Below are 18,576 nucleotides of genomic sequence, written 5' to 3'. Positions count from 1 at the left end.
TTTAGAACCTCTTCTAGTAATCCCCCTCCACTAAATATGAAATCTAAATGTTTGTTGTTGGTCTTTTTGCGACAAATTACCAAATTGAGCAAATATGTAATGTTTAAGCCAAATGATTGTACTTACAGAAGTGACACTAGATACCTAAAATATACCTGCTGTGGCCTATGCACAAAAACTGGATTAACACGACTGTAAATGTTACTTACAGAAATCTTATTCATCTTCAGATGTTTGTTGTTGGTCTTCTCGCAGAGCTGCTGGACCTTCTCCCTGATCTTGTTGAACTCCCGACCTCGCACGGCCCCGTCCGCCGGGTCTGCCACCTGGGCGTCCACACTCAGCAGTTGGATCATCAGCTGCAGGCAGGTGGAGTCCAGGTCCATGTTCATCCGGTCTCGACTCAGCATGTACATCAACAGGGCCGTGCACAGGGACAGGGCCTGTAAAACAACATGTACATCAGCAGGGCCTGTAATACAACATGTACATCAGCAGGGCCTGTAATACAACATGTACATCAGCAGGGCCTGTAATACAACATGTACATCAGCAGGGCCTGTAATACAACATGTACATCAGCGGGGCCTGTAATACAACATGTACATCAGCAGGGCCGTGCACAGGGACAGGGCCTGTAATATAACATGTACATCAGCAGGGCCTGTAAAACAACATGTACATCAGCAGGGCCTGTAAAACAACATGTACATCAGCAGGGCCTGTAAAACAACATGTACTGTAATTCTTGAAATTCTCGCGTCTGGAAATTATAGCGTTTTGGGGAAAATGGAGTAACTCGCGTCACTTAATTTTAGCGTTGTGAAGGAGCCGCTAAATTTTCAGTCGGATGTGTGAAAAAATAGCATGAATATCACCAAAACCCTCGATAGTTTACATGCCTAAAGTCCGAAAAATACATGACTAGAAATAACATACACGCCGGCGGTGCGTGTGGTTCTGAATAATAAACAACTTCCGTACCGACGCGGTGATTTCAAAACGCGCTTGACGGCCGCCAACTCTGGCCGGCCGGCGGCCCGCTAAATTTTGACGGACAGAGCCGACCTAACGATGACAACAGCCCACTTGATACTGCTGTCGTGAATAAGGAAGCCGAGAAAGCCATACAGGCGGCGAACAGCGAGAAAAAACGTAGCGGGAACCACCACCATACTCCGGAAGTAGGACCAAGATTGCGAAATTTGGTAGCGAAAACTTGTGAGGGACGTCAGCGAATCTCGAATCGGCCACGCATTCGATCAAAAAGACGTTTCTGGAAGAAGTCGCCCGCCATGGAACGAACAAGATCGCAAACTTTTCACACAAAAAACATCGCCAGACTTGAAGGTTGCCGACCTCGATGCGGCGGCGCAGAAATAATTTTGTGAGAACCATGCATGCGGCGCAGGGTCGGCGCCATTTTGAAAGTTGATTGTTGTTGTTTGTACGCTTGGGTGGGCAGGGTTTGATTCCGAATTGTTCGTAGCTCACAAAAAAACACACCTTACATATTGCGCTTTGACGCTATGAATTTGACTGTATTTCTGCCTAGAAATTCGTAGATTTACACCAAATATTCCGTAGTGGCTTTGTATTTTTTTCTGCGACGCCATTTTTGCTGTTGTTGTCTGCACGCTAAGATGACGCGGACATTTTCTAAGTCTTGTGTAACATCGTAGCACAACGTGAACTTCGTAACTGTTTTGTATATTTTATGGACAAACTTCTAAATCGTAGCGTAGAATAATATTGATAAATACGATTGTGTAAATATGCAGCTCAGCTCGTAACGAATTTGTGTTGTTTGCGTCAGCATGCTTTCACTGCATTTTGTAAAAGAAATGACGACAAACTTTCCATTTAAATATATGTTTTATTTCTTGAAGAACGACGAACTTCTTGTTCCTGTGTGAATTACTAGTGGCTAATGTGTGCACGTTTTTGTAAAGGATAAGAGTTAGATCGTGACCGTATATAACAAAACCAGAAATCGGTGCCGCGACATTAGAGGGAGGGGGGCGGTGGTGAATTCGCGTAATGAAAAAGTCGCGTAATGAAAATTTAGCGCTCGACTAGTGGGCGCTAAAAACGCTAAAATTAAGTTACCGCAATAAAATCAAGAATTACAGTACATCAGCAAGGCCTGTAAAACAACATGTACATCAGCAGGGCCTGTAAAACAACATGTACATCAGCAGGGCCTGTAAAACAACATGTACATCAGCAGGGCCTGTAAACAACATGTACATCAGCAGGGCCTGTAATACAACATGTACATCAGCAGGGCCTGTAAAACAACATGTACATCAGCAGGGCCTGTAAAACAACATGTACATCAGCAGGGCCTGTAAAACAACATGTACATCAGCAGGGCCATGCACAGGGACAGGGCCTGTAATACAACATGTATATCAGCAGGGCCTGTAATACAAGATGGCAAGGTGGTCTTGTAGTTAGCAGGGTTGGACAAGTCCATTAGTCCGATTGTCCACGACAAGTGAAAGTGCTGATCGAGCAAGCACATGTCCTACCCCACTTGCTTGATCAGGCAAGTTAGACTTTTCCATGAGAGAGATTTTGATATACTTGTTGTTACTTTTCAAAATCATAGCATTGGTCAACACAGAAAAATAGATCCAATGATACAGAATTTATTCATTGCTTCAGAAAAATGAAAAATGTTATGTGGATTTCGGGCAACTTAAATTTGGTTCGGACAAAGTCACAAGTAGGTTTGTTATGTACTTGCCAGATAGGACAAGACAACTTTGGAAAACTTATGTAACCCAGCATGTATACTAGAAATGTTGCGCTCACCGGATCTGACGCAGCATCCTGGAGTTCCCCGAACACCTTGTTGACCGTGCCGTGCGCTCGCAACTGCAGACGGAAGATCGGGGCCAAGCACTTGGTCGCCAGGCTGATCAAACTGGAAATATACAGGGAGCAGACACGTCATAAAAATATTATATAATAGGGTTGGGGCGGGGGCAAAAATTTAAGTGAAAAAACTGCTTGTCCTATCTAACGAAGGATAAATGTATCCAGATTTGTAAACATTATGAGAAAAGAATATAATCCCCAACTGCCGACCCATATTTTGTCAGGACTGAAACAGGAAACACAACATTTCTTTCCTGAGCATAACACTCTAGATTGAGATGTTCAGATGTAGAAGTAACAGCACCATCAAAGTGTGAGTCCCAATGGAATTTACTATGATAAAAAAAAACTTGCAAATCTGATTTTCAGTTTTTAATTCAAATTTGCTCTGGGAGTTTTGACGGAGTACATCTGTACAAAGTTATTATAGCAGTACTGTATTTCTTATAAAACCTGTGGCATAATAATTGATGTCTTCATAAAAACATAACCCGGAACATATATTATTGATTGCCTAGAAAATTTCTCATAACTGAATTTCATTTCTATGACATGACTACATGAATCATGGAAGTCATTGTTGGCTTTCCCCATAACTTCTACATTAACTTTGTTCTATGATCTATCATGCAGACTTGAAAGATGACAGAGCTCAGACTATGGAACCACCTCCGCAACTGAATGACACATAGGTATATATACAGGGCTTGAAATACTATTTTCTGCATACCTGCACTGGTGCAGGTAACATTGAAAATTACCCGCACCAGACAAACTTTACCTGCACCACTCTGAATTTAGGAAGTATGGATCATACTAAGATTGTTCAGGAACTATTCTTACTTTTATACCCTATAGGTGGTAACAGTCAATGCAGCTAATAACAATCCATATACATCATAGGGCATTTATGTGTAAAACCCAGTACATGGACCAGTGCAGGCTAGGTGCAGGTAGACACCAGAAATACCTGCACAGCTCCAATTTTACCTGCACTAACCTCCATATGCAGGTGGTATTTAATTTCCAGCCCTGTATATACTAGGGGTGGGTACCGGTACAGAAAACTCAGGTACTACATGTACGGTCCAGGTCCAGAGGATCGGGTCCAGGTCCGAACCAGAACCCAGACCTGGACCTACATGTAATCATCTGTGAAAACTTGTGAATGGGCAATACTCATAACAATGGTCCATTTCTCTACAAAGGAACCTGTTGTGTGGTGTATCCTACTTCTACTGGCGTAAACAACATAAACAACACTAATGCATATGTTAATCAAGACCATGTTTGACTGGTAAAAAAAATTGGTAAAAATGACCATCAACTCTCCTCTACTTTGCTCTTGTTATGTTTTGGAGCCAATAAGTCCCAAAACACGTAAATGCCTGCCAGTACTATCTGTTAACTTGATAATTGATTCGCAATCTGGTCTACTGATATTTTTTAAGGTCCAATTTTCCGGACCGGTCTCAGAAGAAAAAAACGTTTTGTTTCGGTACACCATACCGCTACCCACCCATGATTTATCATGCAGACTTGAAACATGACAGAGCTCAGACTACGACCCTATGGAAGCACCTCCACTACTGAATAATACATAACACTAGGCATCTACTGAAGAAATACAGATAAATGGTGAGTACAAGGACACATATAATCATGCCCCAAGGTAAGTATACAGGGGCAGTGGTTTAAATTTCAGAAGTAAGACAAGATTTTGACCTACTTCTCTTTCAGAGAAATCCTGCAACATTTTAGAACTGGAATCCTTTACACCAGCTAAATGTATGTTTCTGCAAAATTATCCCTATAAAGACACCATGCACGATTAACTAAGGTATAAACTCTAGCTGAAAGGAGGGGGAAAATGATGCATCAACTACCATACCATACTTTATCCTTTACTATTTATTTCCCCTAGTGACCCTCATATAGAACCTTCATAGGTGACATAAGAAATAAGAGTTATCTAATAAATAAGTTATCTAACACTAAAAAACTGCAACCATAGCATGTCCAGAACAAAACCGAGAGTTTCGCTGCAGTACCACAGAAAGCTGCTATGAGGCCCATTATGAAACCTGACCATGTTTTCGAGTTATGCTGCCTACAAATACATAGAGGAAGAAATGGTATCCAAAACATAACCGTCTTGACGAAGACAGAAATTACAAAATCATATCACTGTAGTAATGTTCTTACCTGAGACATCTTGTTCCTGCACTCACTGTGCTCTTGAGTCCGTCCAGCAGGTACTCTATGTCATCAGAGAACTCCTGCGTCTCTCCCAGCTCGATACAGTCATTGTAGTTCTTCACGTTACTCACCACAGTGTACAGCTGCAGGGGGGAGGGGGCACAACCATCAGAGACAAGGCAATGGCAATGTTTCAAGGTAGCAGAACACAGTATTTATGCCCGGTCCCGGGGTCTATGACTCGGGTACATAAAGTAGTACGGATAAAAGGCTGGGTACAAAGCATTATTTGAGTGGCAGCCAGATATAACCTGTGCTGCGTGGTCAAGGAAGGTGTAGACTTTGAGACTGTATGACTTGGATTGTGAAAGTTTCCCATTTGTGTGTAAATGAACATTACACAACTTTGATCTCCACAGAGCGGCATTTCAAAGTGGGGGTAATAAGGCGATATGCCTGCAGGATTTTTTCAGTAATCCCTACTTTATTTTTTCTGCGTCAAAGCCAGTTGACTTGTGAAATCCCCTAAGGCCAAAAACTGTGTTCTGCTACCTCAACCATCAATGGCAGATCAAAAGATACAACGGAAGAAAAGCCATAATGAGGTCCATTAGAAAATACATTGTATGGTGAGATGTGCAAATTGTATTTATGAATGAAAAGGGCACAAAGCAAGGCTTGAAATTTGTGAAGGTCTGTCTCACTCAGTCTTTGGGACCCATGTTGTTTTTCGTTGTTATAAAATGGATATCTGTGCCCTAGAATTTAGAAAAACACATTTCAGGTCTCGACATTCAGAAAAAGATTTTCTTGAACGGACAGGGTGAACCTTTTATCGGATAATCCCAATAAGCAAATTGCCATCCCAGGACATAGAGAAGGGTCCTGGAGACAGCCACGATCCATTGACATTTAGCTAGTAAAATAAAGATAGCAACTGGCATTAGTGACAAATAGAAAATGTGTGGAGCTGTCATCCGCTATTAAGATGAAGCACAGTACTTAATCAGGTAGCTAATAATAGCTTTACTATGGCTAACATGGTGATTCATGGGGCATTCCTACTTTCATCTATTTCTATTACATACCTATCAATCCAGTGGTCAGTTCTGAATGTAACTTTTCCATTCAAGTTTCTGTTTAAGTTGTTATTGTTGTTCATCTTGTAGTGGCATATATATGTAGCAGGTTTCCTTGCTGTTTCTGGGTATATTTTTTTGTAAATTTTACTGGGAGAGGGTTTGTAGCACTCCCCCTGTACCAAGGTGTTTGAGGAACCCCCTTGAATACAGGACCTCCATTTTACGTTCCATCCAAAAGTTTCTGTTAAAAGCTGAATGAATACTGAAGATGGCCACATTTGAAACTGACAGAGATAAAGTACCATCGATTCCGCTAAACAAGCTACAATAATGTATCAAGAACTTAAATGTCACGATATTGTTGACTTTTTTCCTTTGTCAATTCAGCACGCCCCCCTCCCATGGGGACGTTCTCCTTGCTATTGTCTGAGGTAAGCCTTTGTTGACAGCACCATATGGGCCGTTAATACAGGAATTAACCATGGATGATGACAAGACCTTGCGCACAATGGACTCTCCGCGTTATCAATCATTAATGGGTCATTAGGCTTTCTGCATTGTGGGAAAACCTAAACACGAGGGGAATTTCATTACAATTGTAAATACAACAATAATCAGACATTTTTTTTCTAGGCAAATAGGAGTACGAAATACTATATAATTCATTAGATTTTCATGCTACTAGTACTTAGTATCATTTTCCCACACATCGTTCATCGCGAATCTGAAGACAGAGCGGATTGGACATTTGACCGAAACCGCGGATTTTTGGCGCCGCGGATCTAAAGAGACTTACAGTAGCAGGGCTGAAAAATGGGGTAACTTGAACCCTCAAAATTCCACCAGGTGCCATAACAATACTGCCGCATTTAAAAAAAAAAACATTGTTATAGAGGAGGCCTTCTGAAGATTGTTATAACACCTAAATATCTGAATTGTATATATTGTAAATCACTTTGTCTTAATGTTCACTGTGAATGCACTATTTGATATAGTCACCAAGACGAATTATTTGTTATCGATAATGAAGTTCACATTACAGTCATCGTGAAAACCGTGAACGTAAAAGTACATTAAAAAAATCAGGAATTACAGTACCTCAATACTACTGCTACTGTATTGGTACATTTCTTTAAATCACTTTGAATTCATGTATTTTTTTTTCTTCAAGTGGCAGTATAATGGCATCTGGTGGAATTTTGAGAGTTGATGTTACATATGTATGCACTTTTCTGTACCCACCATTGGAGCTGTGCATCTTATTTTTGGATGTGAGTGTTACACCTACATACAGTATTTGTGTAGGGCTCTGCACAGTAAGTTACTAGTATGTCCATGAATGATTCTATCAGCTTGAAAGATCACTGGATCCTTATTCACAAGGATCTATGATCCAGGGTTCTAGCCAGGATTTCATTTTAGCGTTGTGGGAATGGTGTGGAACAGGGGGTCTTGGCCCTCCCACGATGAGATTTTGAAAGGGTAAAGTTAAAGTTGGCACTCTGTTAACATCACATGTAATTTGAACTTGGATTTTTTGGTCAGTTTTGAGTGGCATATCATCATTTTTCATTGTTCAGACATTGATTAGACATTGTTGAACAAGCAAATGATAGCAAAGCACCACTACACTAGTTAAGGATTAGCGTGGTGGCCCTTATTGTAGTGTAGCGGTCACAAATTGTAGCGTAGTGGCCCACTACGCTAAAATGCACTAGCTAGAACCCTGATGATCTACAATTGACAGTCGACCTTCCTCAGTCAGGGCAATACTGACTAGCATAATTCCACATTGCAGGTAAGGCGTCGCTGCTAACAAATTTTGCAGTCCCAAATGCAAAGAACTGTCATATTTACAACAATACTAGTTTTCGTATACACAAATGGCTGTCAGTCCATTGTATATAGATCCTGCTGGTGTATAAATAACTTTATAATCCATGTACTATTAGGCCTAGCCTAGGAAAAACCTGGAGGCAAATCTCGATCTTCATGTCTACCTTGTCCCCCCAACGACCTGGAGGTCAAGGGACTAGGTAGGTAGGAAAAAAAATGTCCTGTTTCCTTACCTACCAATAAAACAGACTTTTGCAACGACCTTGAGGTCAAGGGACTAGGTAGGTAGGTAGAACTTTCGCATAATGAGCGGGGCCTTAAATGGACAAGCCGCAAGCAGAAGCTGAAAACAAAGTCGGAGTCGTACCTCTTTCTGTTCGCGAGGAACCCTCAGTGCCGTGACTGGTGCATGATGGGAACGCTGGGCCACCGACGTTCTGCGTGTCAGCAGCAGGGGCGCGGTGGCAGGCTCATCATCATCATCATCGTGATCGTAAACATCCGCATCCTGTCAGGAAGAAGTCGACCGTTTGTGAACAAATCTTACAGTATCATCGGTTAATGTGCACATGTCTTACAGTATCATCGGTTAATGTGCACAAGTCTTACAGTATCATCAGTTAATGTGCACATGTCTTACAGTATCATCGGTTAATGTGCACAAGTCTTACAGTATCATCAGTTAATGTGCACATGTCTTACAGTATCATCAGTTAATGTGCACATGTCTTACAGTATCATCGATTAATCAATGTGCACAAATCTTACAGTATCATCAGTTAATGTGCACAAGTCTTACAGTATCATCGGTTAATCAATGTGCACAAATCTTACAGTATCATCAGTTAATGTGCACGTCTTACAGTATCATCAGTTAATGTGCACATGTCTTACAGTATCATCATTTAATGTGCACAAATCTTACAGTATCATCAGTTAATGTGCACAAGTCTTACAGTATCATCGGTTAATGTGCACAAATCTTACAGTATTATCGGTTAATTTGCACAAGTCTTATGATAAAATTACATGAAAGGAAAAGAAAAAAGACTGTGCTTAGTCTGCTATTGCACTGTTAGCACTTGCAGTGGGTACATGTCACAAACATGGGATTCTTTCCAGAAAGCTGTTCCCAACTTGTCTAAAAGCGCTCTTCAATTTGCTCCAAGGATAGCGTTACCCATGCCAAATGACCAGAATTAATCTAGCTATATCCTTACCTTGGGTGGGGGAGGAGGGGGCATCAGAGTTGGCTTTGGGGCAAAACATCTCCACGTTAATTACGAGTTAATTAATACTGATGGGTGCTATGAACAGTTCATACTTATGCACATTCTAAAATCAGTTTTCACATGAAAGCAAACAAGCACTCTAGAACCCATTCCTTAATTCGCTCATTAACGGACATCACAACCAAAAGGTTTGACTGCGTAGACGGATAGCAGAAGCGAACACAGGAGCGAACTACTATCAGGATAGTACCTAGGCCATGCAGTCACTAGATCTTTCATGAACATAATATATATTTTACAAAACAGGGAGATGAACTTACATCGAAGCTCTCGGAGGTGCTTGGTTGCCACGGACGCGGATTGTACCTCACCTTAGCAGGCGACTGGGGAGAGAAGAACAAAAGAGCCATTGTTAAAGGACCCGTTACCATTTCCTGTCGGACAGGGGAAGACATTAAACTTATTTTGGACACCACACCATGTCATCCTTGGACAAGGAATTTTTATGTGAGGTCAAAAGTTGACGAAAATGGTCATACAAGTGCCGACATGTCACATTTCATACAAAAACATTTTTTTCTTCCTCAAGGAACGTAAATATATAATACATGAATTCAAGTGCAAGAAACTAAAAGACTGAAACTAAAATCAACCATTTTCTGTTGTTCTACTTCTACAACAGTATAATGGAAGAGTGTTTACTAAAATTCCTCTGGGGTTTGTGACATAATGGATGAACTTTTTACATCATGAACTGCAAATGAACCTCCCAAGCTATGAATATGCAACAGATAATGAAATTAATTTCTTGGTTCCTTCACGGTAACCGTTTTTTTTACTGATTTTATCCTAGCTGTCACTGGTTTTCTATTTGTTCTTTAGTAACTTAGAGTATTCATTGAAATAAGCTATTACATACACATATGGCCTCCTTCAATCAATAATGACCATGATTAAATCCTAATTGATATCAGACCTGTGTAGCTTCGACTATTGACAGTTCTTTAGGAGAATGAGTCTCTGCCACATAGGGTACATCTGTAAGCTGACTCAGGTCTGTCAAGTTCTTTTCTCAGGATGATTTTCCTCTGCCATGTACATCAGTCTGGTTTCTCCTGATATTAGCTGCCTGGACAGCTATTTATTACAATGCTATTACAAGGGTATATGTTAAATACACATCGTACTCTTACAAAATGACTTGTAACTATAACAGTCAGTTATCATGTTCATTGTTCACACACAGACACACCCAAACAAACTCACACACGAAAACGTTAACCTTCTTGCCAAAGGTAATAAGCTATCAGTATCACTTTGATATGTCATACACACTTTGTACTGCTCTTCAAAACAGACTCCTAACCACTAAAAGTCAAATAAAAAAAGTCAAAGTCCTTCCCGCGCATAGGGTGGCGCCCATCTCCGTTTCAGTAGCTCTAGGCCACAAAACTTTGTGCAATCACTACAGCATGGGGCTAGTCCACTGGTAGTGGTGTATATTCAACCTCCATACTCTTTCCCGAATGCTGAGCGCTAAGCACAGAAAGCAGAATGTACCATTTTGAAGTCTTTGGTATGACTCAGTCGGGGATCAAACTCACAACCTGCCGAATGCAAGGCTTGAGCACTCTACCCACTCGGCCATTGCACCGGTCACCAATGAAAAGAAGAGGAAAAAAAACATGGCCTCTGCTCCTGTCCTCACCCTACACCAGAGTTCACCCCGGTAATTCCTGGGGGCTAATTGAAGAGCTCCATTGTTCACTGGTTATGATCCGTTTAATGACCTGTCCAGGACACCCGCTTGGACCAGATCTGTCAGTGTGGTCAGCTAGTCTCTACCAGTACTGACTATGCTGGCTATTATAGGGAGAAAAATTTGCCACAGGAGTTTTGCTACCAGAAAGGAGAAAAATTTGCCATGGGAGTTTTGCTACCAGAGGAGTTGGTCAGCCCTTTTTGGGAGGGGAAACATGAACCTTAGCATGGACTGACTCCTCTGGCCAATTTCCTGAATTTTTTGCCAAATTCTACGATCCCCGCACCCCTGTAGGAAGGCCTGATGGAGGCTAGCTAGTGGTCAGCCAGCTTGTCTCTGGCCAGGGCTTCAAATACTCAGCTTCAGTTCTCTGCAATATGCATTGCCTGACATACTTTTTATCAGCCAGGTTACCCAGGTAGGTAGCAACCCAAGTCAAAACTAAAGCAGGTTGCACCTTTGAACATTTTAGGTTGTCTCGCTCCCAAGTTATCACCTTCTTCAAATTACATTTTCTTCCAGTTACAATAATATGTAACTACTTATCTTTTATCTTATCAAGAAATAAATACAAAAGACTTTACACAATTCAGGGACGCTCAAGCTATTTCCTCAGACCTGTACTCTGTGTATGTAAGTTTGAGCTTTGTGAAATAAAGTTGAAATTGTAAACAAACAAAAAAAACTACCCCCACCTTTTTCGGGCTGTAGAATTTGCGCGGCTTCCTGGGTTCCCCGCTGGCGGTCGGCTGCGACCGAGACGGCAACTCTTCCTCGCCGAACCCGAATGGATCCTCGTCCCTCTCACTCGACTGTGACGATGGCAAGCTCTGGCTGCCCTTGCTCGTGTACTGGGGTTTATATATAAATGTCATATGATGTAGGTGTATATGGATGATTTTTACCTGCATTGACTGTTACCACCTTTAAAGTACAAAAGAAAAATAGCAATGTTTTTCTAGTTAGCTGTACTTGGTTTGAATTGTTCTGCTAGTTCAGTCTAGTGACGCTGAAGAAGAGTGATGGATGTCTCTCGAAACGTCCGGAAGTAAATATCTGTTTTTTATCCAGTTGTAGAGATTGAATTGTATTTGAATATTGTTTACCTGGATGTCTAACCTTCATAAACGTAAAAATAGCAATGGTTTCTGAACATTTTCAGTATGATCCATACGTCCTAAATTGAAAGTGGTGCAGGTAAAATTTGTCTGATGCAGGTAATTTTCAATGTTACCGGTGCAGGTATATAGAAAAAAGGATTTCGAGTTCTGTCTGTGTATGTAACTTTGAGGTTTGTGAAATACTGTAAATGCATTTAAGTTCGCGGGGATTTAATTTCGCGTTAGCCGGAAAAAGGACTTTTCGCGGTGGTTTTAATTTTGCGGTATCACCATGGACTGTAGTATCTTAATGCCCTGGAAAAATGTTTGCGGTGGTTTTAAATTCGCTGTGAAGTGGCCACCGCGAAAACCGCAAACATAAATCCACCGCGAACATTTCTGCATTTACAGTAAAGTTAAAAACAAACAAAAGACTACCCCACCTTTTTCGGGCTGCCCTTGCTCGTGCTGGGCTGCGAAAGAGAGGCGAACCCGCTCGTGCTGGGCTGTGACGACGACAACCTGCTGCTAGTAGTAGAACCCTGTGAGGACGACGGTAAGGAACCCTCGTCGCTTGGCGGAGCGTACGAGAGTCTCGACGCGTAAGATTTGAGCGCGGTCTGCGACCTGTTGGCTGTGGAGGCAACTGCAGTTTGTGCTGTACACGCGGTAGTACTCTTACTGGTAATACTTGAGCCGACTCTGCTGCTTACGCAAGACACTGGTATACTTGCAGTACTAGTACTACTAGGCGCTGACGTGTTAGCCGTGGTGGTAGGCCCCGTCTTTCTGGCCGTACCCACCACGATTCGAACCCTCGGCTGGCCTCCGGATATAGTCCTGGTTTGGGGAAGGCCGGGCCATTTCGGTGACTCGTCGTCGTCAGATGATTGCGAGCTGTTCCAAGTGTACGCTCGAACGGGAGGGCGAGACTTGGTTATGCTCGCCCACCTCTCATCTAAAGTCATGCTATTGCTGCTACCTGCACCCGCCGTGCTCGAATCTGCCTTGGCGCAGGTACGTGCCCAGTTTGTACCGCCGGAGGCTACCCCGCCGCCCTGGCTATTCGTTATCCTGCTCCACGAGGGTCTACCCTGTTCCTTTCTCTCAGAATCTGACGATAGCCCGTCATCCGAGTCCGAGAAATCGAAAGCGTCTTTCCCTGAGTTGACACTGTTCTTTTTCGGGGAGGCAAAAATGAAAGGGTCGTCTTCAACTCTAGCTGCTGGCGTTTCTTTTACCCTCGAACGTGATATTGACGATGGCATATCAAAATTGTCCTTAGGTGATGAGGATTCAGCTGCCTGATTTGATTTTGAAACTGCAGCGACGGCTCGGTCAAACAGAAGTTCCGCCGTCACCTTGCCTTCTTTCAGTTTTGTTTTTGACACGTTGGACTTCACCGAGGAAGCAGCATACGAATGTTCCTTGGGCGCGTTCTTGGTCGCCGCGGGCTTGGAATGGGCTGCATATGAGTGGTCGGCTGGTTCGCTTGAAGGAACAGCCTTCGCCTGCGGTGCTAACACCGAGGTTGTCGCTAAATGATGGGCATAGGAGTGATCTGAATAATCGTCCGACGCATTTCGTACAGAAGGCTTCTGGATAGATGAGTATGCATGGTCACTTGTTGACTTTTTCTGAGGGGATGATAGGTAAGTGTGGTCATCTTTTACACTCTGAACGGGGGGTCTGTGCATGGAAACGTACGCGTGATCGCCCGTCGCTTTTGGTGGTTGCACCGGCTTGTGGACCGATCGCGCAGTGTATGAATGCTCGCCCATGCTCTGAGGCGGGGCGGGCTTGCACAGCGACGTGTACGAATGCTCCTCCGCGGGAATATTCTTCCGAGGGGAAGTCCGAAGCCCCTTCCGAGAAGAATGATCGTCGTCGCTGCTGTCGAAACTGAAGGGATCGTCGCTGTTCAGCCGCCGTCGCTTGTGCTCGACCAGCTGTTCGTTCTCCACGTTGTGCCTCCTGGTCATGCGCACGGCGGTGAACGTCGTGTTGCCCCATTTCTGCGTCTTCGAGGACGCTTTCGCGGCCAAAGGTCGCTTCGAATCGCCGCCGAACACCTGGTCGAACTTGTTGGTGGGCTCCTCCACCTTGGGTTTTGTTGCTCCCCGGCTGTAAGTTTTGACGCCGTAGCGCGGCATTGTGACTCCTATCCCAACCAACGAGAGTCCAACGAAATATGCTCCTCTCTCTAGAATAACAGCGTCCTTCGGGATACTGCAAAGGGAAAGAAGGCAGAAATACACGTAAGCATTGGTAACGATGGTACTTGTGTTGTTCTTGTCAATAAACCTCATAGTGCCTAGGAGGGTGAATTTTTTACAGGGAAGGGTTGCTAGCCCACCCCCTTTCCAGGCCTATAGTACTTGTAAGCTGGTAATGGGCATATTGTACTACTTGCCATGTTTCACATGGAAAAGCAATGTCCAAAAGAACTGCAAATACAGATCCTGCAATTCCCTGGACACTTATCAAAGAACACGCCTGGTGCATTTGATATTTCTAACAGGCTGGGGAGTGATTGTAACATGTACTTACAACTTATTATGAGAAAACTTTTAACATCTGCACAGAAAATGTGATACAGGTCAACAAGTCAGCCTCTATGTGACCTCCAAAAACAGCTGCAAAGTGTATCTCAAGAACTGACTAGAACAAAAATCTCTGACTGGAACAAAAATTGCTTTTAGAATATACAGTGGATTCGACACAACACACTTTTCTGACAAATGAAATCACCTTTGTTGCTTCTACAGAAATTGTTGTGTAGCTGACATCTTTCACTTCTTCTGTCAAAGAATTTCATAATTGATAAAAGAATGTGTCATCTGTAAATACAATCTACCTTTCAAAAGAAAATTGTATTTTGAAATGGAAGCCATAGCAATTGCATGAAATGTATTGAACCCTTTTATATGGAAAATCTACTTAAATAAACTTAACAATGGCTAATTAACTGAATGCATCCAATTTTATAGCTTGTTTTGATGCAATTCTTTGGAAAAACATTTACCTTCATTAGGAACAATGCCATTCTTTTGAAACATTCATAACATGGCTAACTATCTTTCTTCTCACATCTTTTCTTTGTCAACAATAACTAGCTTGGGGCAGTTTCACTAATAACGACATAGGAGGATTAGAACCATTGTCATATCATGCTTCCAAAATGTTAGAATGGGGTTAGAATGACAAGTAAATGGGAAAAACATCATTTGAGGGTCTACAACTGTTATAGATCACAAGTGATTCTACAGAGTCACAGATTTTGATTTTCTTAACTTAAAACTATTTCATTTTGCCCCTTCCCCATTGAGATTACTGAAACAGCCTTCATTTCGTATCTCCACACATTGTAAACATTCCCGTCCTGTTAGAAAAAACAGAGCATAACAAGAACTAGTTTTGTCCTGATTGAATCAAAGAGACTCCATGAATGATCGTAATTATTTTGTTTTGAGAGACTTGTGAGAGAGAATCCTGCCCGAATATGCGGTTATGTTGCGAAGCTGAGATGACAGGCTCTTGTCTGTGTGAGAACAACAGGACGATGTTTGGTCGTAAAAATGTTGGCGCCTCACGTGGCTCTGCTCTCCCCGGACCTCAAATCCGGCCCAAAATAAACTCTACACAGATGCGCCTGGTCAAAATTGTGCCGAAGAAGGCTTCTGTGCCTTTCTGTGAGGAGAGGAAGTGATTTTAGGGCGTCTGTAGTGCCGGAATTTTCACATCCACATCGTGAGGATGATACGTTCGACACAATATCCTGAGCTGGGTTTTAGTAGGCCGTGGAGGGGCATCGCTTCTGGTCAAAATCGTGACAGAAAAGCGCACAGGAGGACATTTATACACAGATGTGAACCTACCTGACAGCTAAATCCACTATGTGAGCGCCTCAGAGAGCCAACAGGCACCGCCGATCGTGAGAAATATAAATTGTTTCGGCGGAAAAGAAAATCTTCCTCGTAAACTTGTCCGCCATCTTGATGACGCCTGCGCCCTTTCCGACCTAGATTTGAAGATGTTACGGCGCCTCCCATTGGCTGAACTCGTGACCCTCATTTGCATAGATGGCGGGAAAGTAACGGTTATTTTTTTCAACACCATTTCAGAAAGAATTTCTAGTTCTGCGTTTCGACCTAAAATAAATAATACATGTGAAGATATTTCCAGCTAACTTCTTGCTTTATTTGCCCTGCTAGCCAATAGATTTCGTTGTATTAGACTCCAGACGTTGCAGCTTCAAATGACAAAAATGGCGGTAAGTTTTGAATGTTTGTTTTGGAGCACTTTCGGCCATACCAAAATAAACGTGACAGAAATTGATTTTTCGCGTACAATTGAATGAATAACGAATGGAAATACCGACGGGAATACTAGTCAGAAGTTGCATGAAGGTGATATTCGACAGAGAACAGCCATTTTGATCAATTTTCACCCAACTTTGTACCATCAATATGGCGGCGTAACTTCGTGTAAAGAAAATTCTGTCTCAATTTTCTAGTAAAATATGAGTTGGTGCTGCTATAACGTTAGCTGCGGCGATTGTTTCTTTTGGCTTAACAGATTCCTTGTTTTTCTCGTTCTTGACATCTCTTCCGGTCCCTGCAGAGGAAAGTATATCCGCAAGAGAGCGCTCGTACACTGCACAGTTTTTCTACGCTCCTCTTGGCTGTATTATTTCATGTGGATGCTAGGCGTCGCCTTTGAGCCATGTCAGCAGTAAGTCTGACTTCTTGTCAAATCGTATAGTTTTGATTGGTTATAATTGTTTCAGAGTGTAAACATGCCCACTGTATTATCACCAGCTGGAGGTAAAGCGTTCTGTTGTGTCTACATTTACACAGTCACAAATGTCACCGCCCTTTTTGTCCTAAACAGTTGCAAAAGTTGACTATTTTTATCTTCAAAAAAAGTTTTGTTTATCCTTCATAAAGCTAGTGCATTGCACCAGCTCTGTTTGCAAATCACGACTGTTTGTCGGCACGCATGATTCCTTCCATGGTTCAAAAGTATTTGTTCCTTTTCAATATCTTCCCGCAACAACAATCGTAGATGTTGGTGGTCCTGAACCTAAAGCGGGACCCTTCGCACTCCAAGCACCCTCGGTCTTTCATTCGCCTCTTCCCTCTGTTGTTTATCACAATATTACCCGCCAAAGAAAGCGTGGCGCCTGAAAAAAAATAACATGGCAGAAGAATCACTGACATTCCAACACGTCCGGAGCGCCTGTCGCCTTGGGTTCAAGTGTAAGGTTTACAGAACGTGTCAGACACACCTGTCCGACTAACACCTATAGTTTTCACAAGAACCGAGGTCCTTCCAACCCCACACCGACATAAACATGTACAATTGTATCCGAGAGGGTGCAAGCAATGCTCCCCTCTTTCACAAATACAAGATCAAAGGCGACTCCTTTATCCGAGGGTCGCCCCGAGAAAAAAGGCGGAACAACGGGCGCGAAACTCTGATACTCCTGTGTTCGTCTGACACTGAATGCCGCTAGCAAACAAACACTTCACTCGGGCTATCAAGCCGACAAGTGCGAGCTGGCGTAGACAAAAGCCGATCCTCCAAACTTGCTTTTGGACAGACGAGAGGACAATGTGGCACTACACTCAAGTTAACAGTACAGACAGAATGTAAAGGTAGTCTTTTCGTGTACCGAGCCTCCCCGACCGAAGTCAGGTACCCGTTTTTACACCTGGGTGAAGGGAGGAAGGTCGTGTAAAGTGTCTTTCCCAAAGGCACAACGTCGGGGGCACGGCGAGTATTTGATTATTTAATTTGATAATACCAGGTGCGCAAACATTGAGGGGGAGATCGCAATAGAAGATGAACAGCATTTTGTAGTAGAATGTGTAGTTTATGCAACAAAGAGATAGCTGAACTTTATAGACTGATAGAACCTATGTTTCACTACTTCACACACCTAAGTATCAGAGACAAATTCAAACTCCTAATGAATTTAGACAAACCTTTGTTTGTAAAACATATCAAATTTCTGTTCCTCCATTCTCAAGTGTCGCAAAGAAGCGAGACGAAGTCGAATTCACTTAGTTCTTGTGTAGGTTGACATAGTATATATTTCATGGCATGTATCCGTCGACTATTCTTTTGTTGCGACCTGTACTTAACCCAGTGGGTAACTGTTATAGTTATACTATGTACAATAAAGGTCTTCATTCATTCAATATCTCAGCTGAGGCCTGAAAACAAGAACCCCCTCCTGAGTGGGCATACAAGACTAATTGCAAATTGGCCCGTTCTAATTTTACTGTTTGCGGTTAATGCTTTGAACCAAGTGCCGTGGGCTATAGAGCTAATCTCCGAGCAGATCCGACGGTAGCATGATATCAAAAGCTGGCAGAGGAGTGAAGTCGGCCTAGGGGTGTGTATGCGACCGGAGGCCGGCTATACTCATTTGCCAGCTTTGATACTACCTTATGGCACCGGATCTGTTTGGA

At 42.7% G+C, this 18,576-nt stretch overlaps 1 protein-coding gene across 1 annotated transcript in view; it reads right to left on the bottom strand.

The window, feature by feature from the left end:
• The window catches only part of LOC118410927 (wings apart-like protein homolog), a gene marked incomplete in the record, with an annotated part of 26,855 nt that extends 10,699 nt beyond the window's left edge, over window positions 1-16,156 (bottom strand). The window contains 9 exon segments of the mRNA XM_035812838.1: window positions 210-443; window positions 2,821-2,932; window positions 5,092-5,228; window positions 8,371-8,511; window positions 9,224-9,256; window positions 9,556-9,618; window positions 11,693-11,848; window positions 12,541-14,326; window positions 15,976-16,156. Of these exon segments, the coding sequence (XP_035668731.1) occupies window positions 210-443; window positions 2,821-2,932; window positions 5,092-5,228; window positions 8,371-8,511; window positions 9,224-9,256; window positions 9,556-9,618; window positions 11,693-11,848; window positions 12,541-14,250 (2,586 nt within the window).
• Window positions 16,157-18,576: the final 2,420 nt, after the last annotated feature.

This window comes from Branchiostoma floridae, chromosome 3 (genome assembly GCF_000003815.2).
Source record: "Branchiostoma floridae strain S238N-H82 chromosome 3, Bfl_VNyyK, whole genome shotgun sequence".
NCBI lineage: Eukaryota > Metazoa > Chordata > Leptocardii > Amphioxiformes > Branchiostomatidae > Branchiostoma > Branchiostoma floridae.
This window is presented reverse-complemented; position numbering and strand designations above follow the sequence as displayed.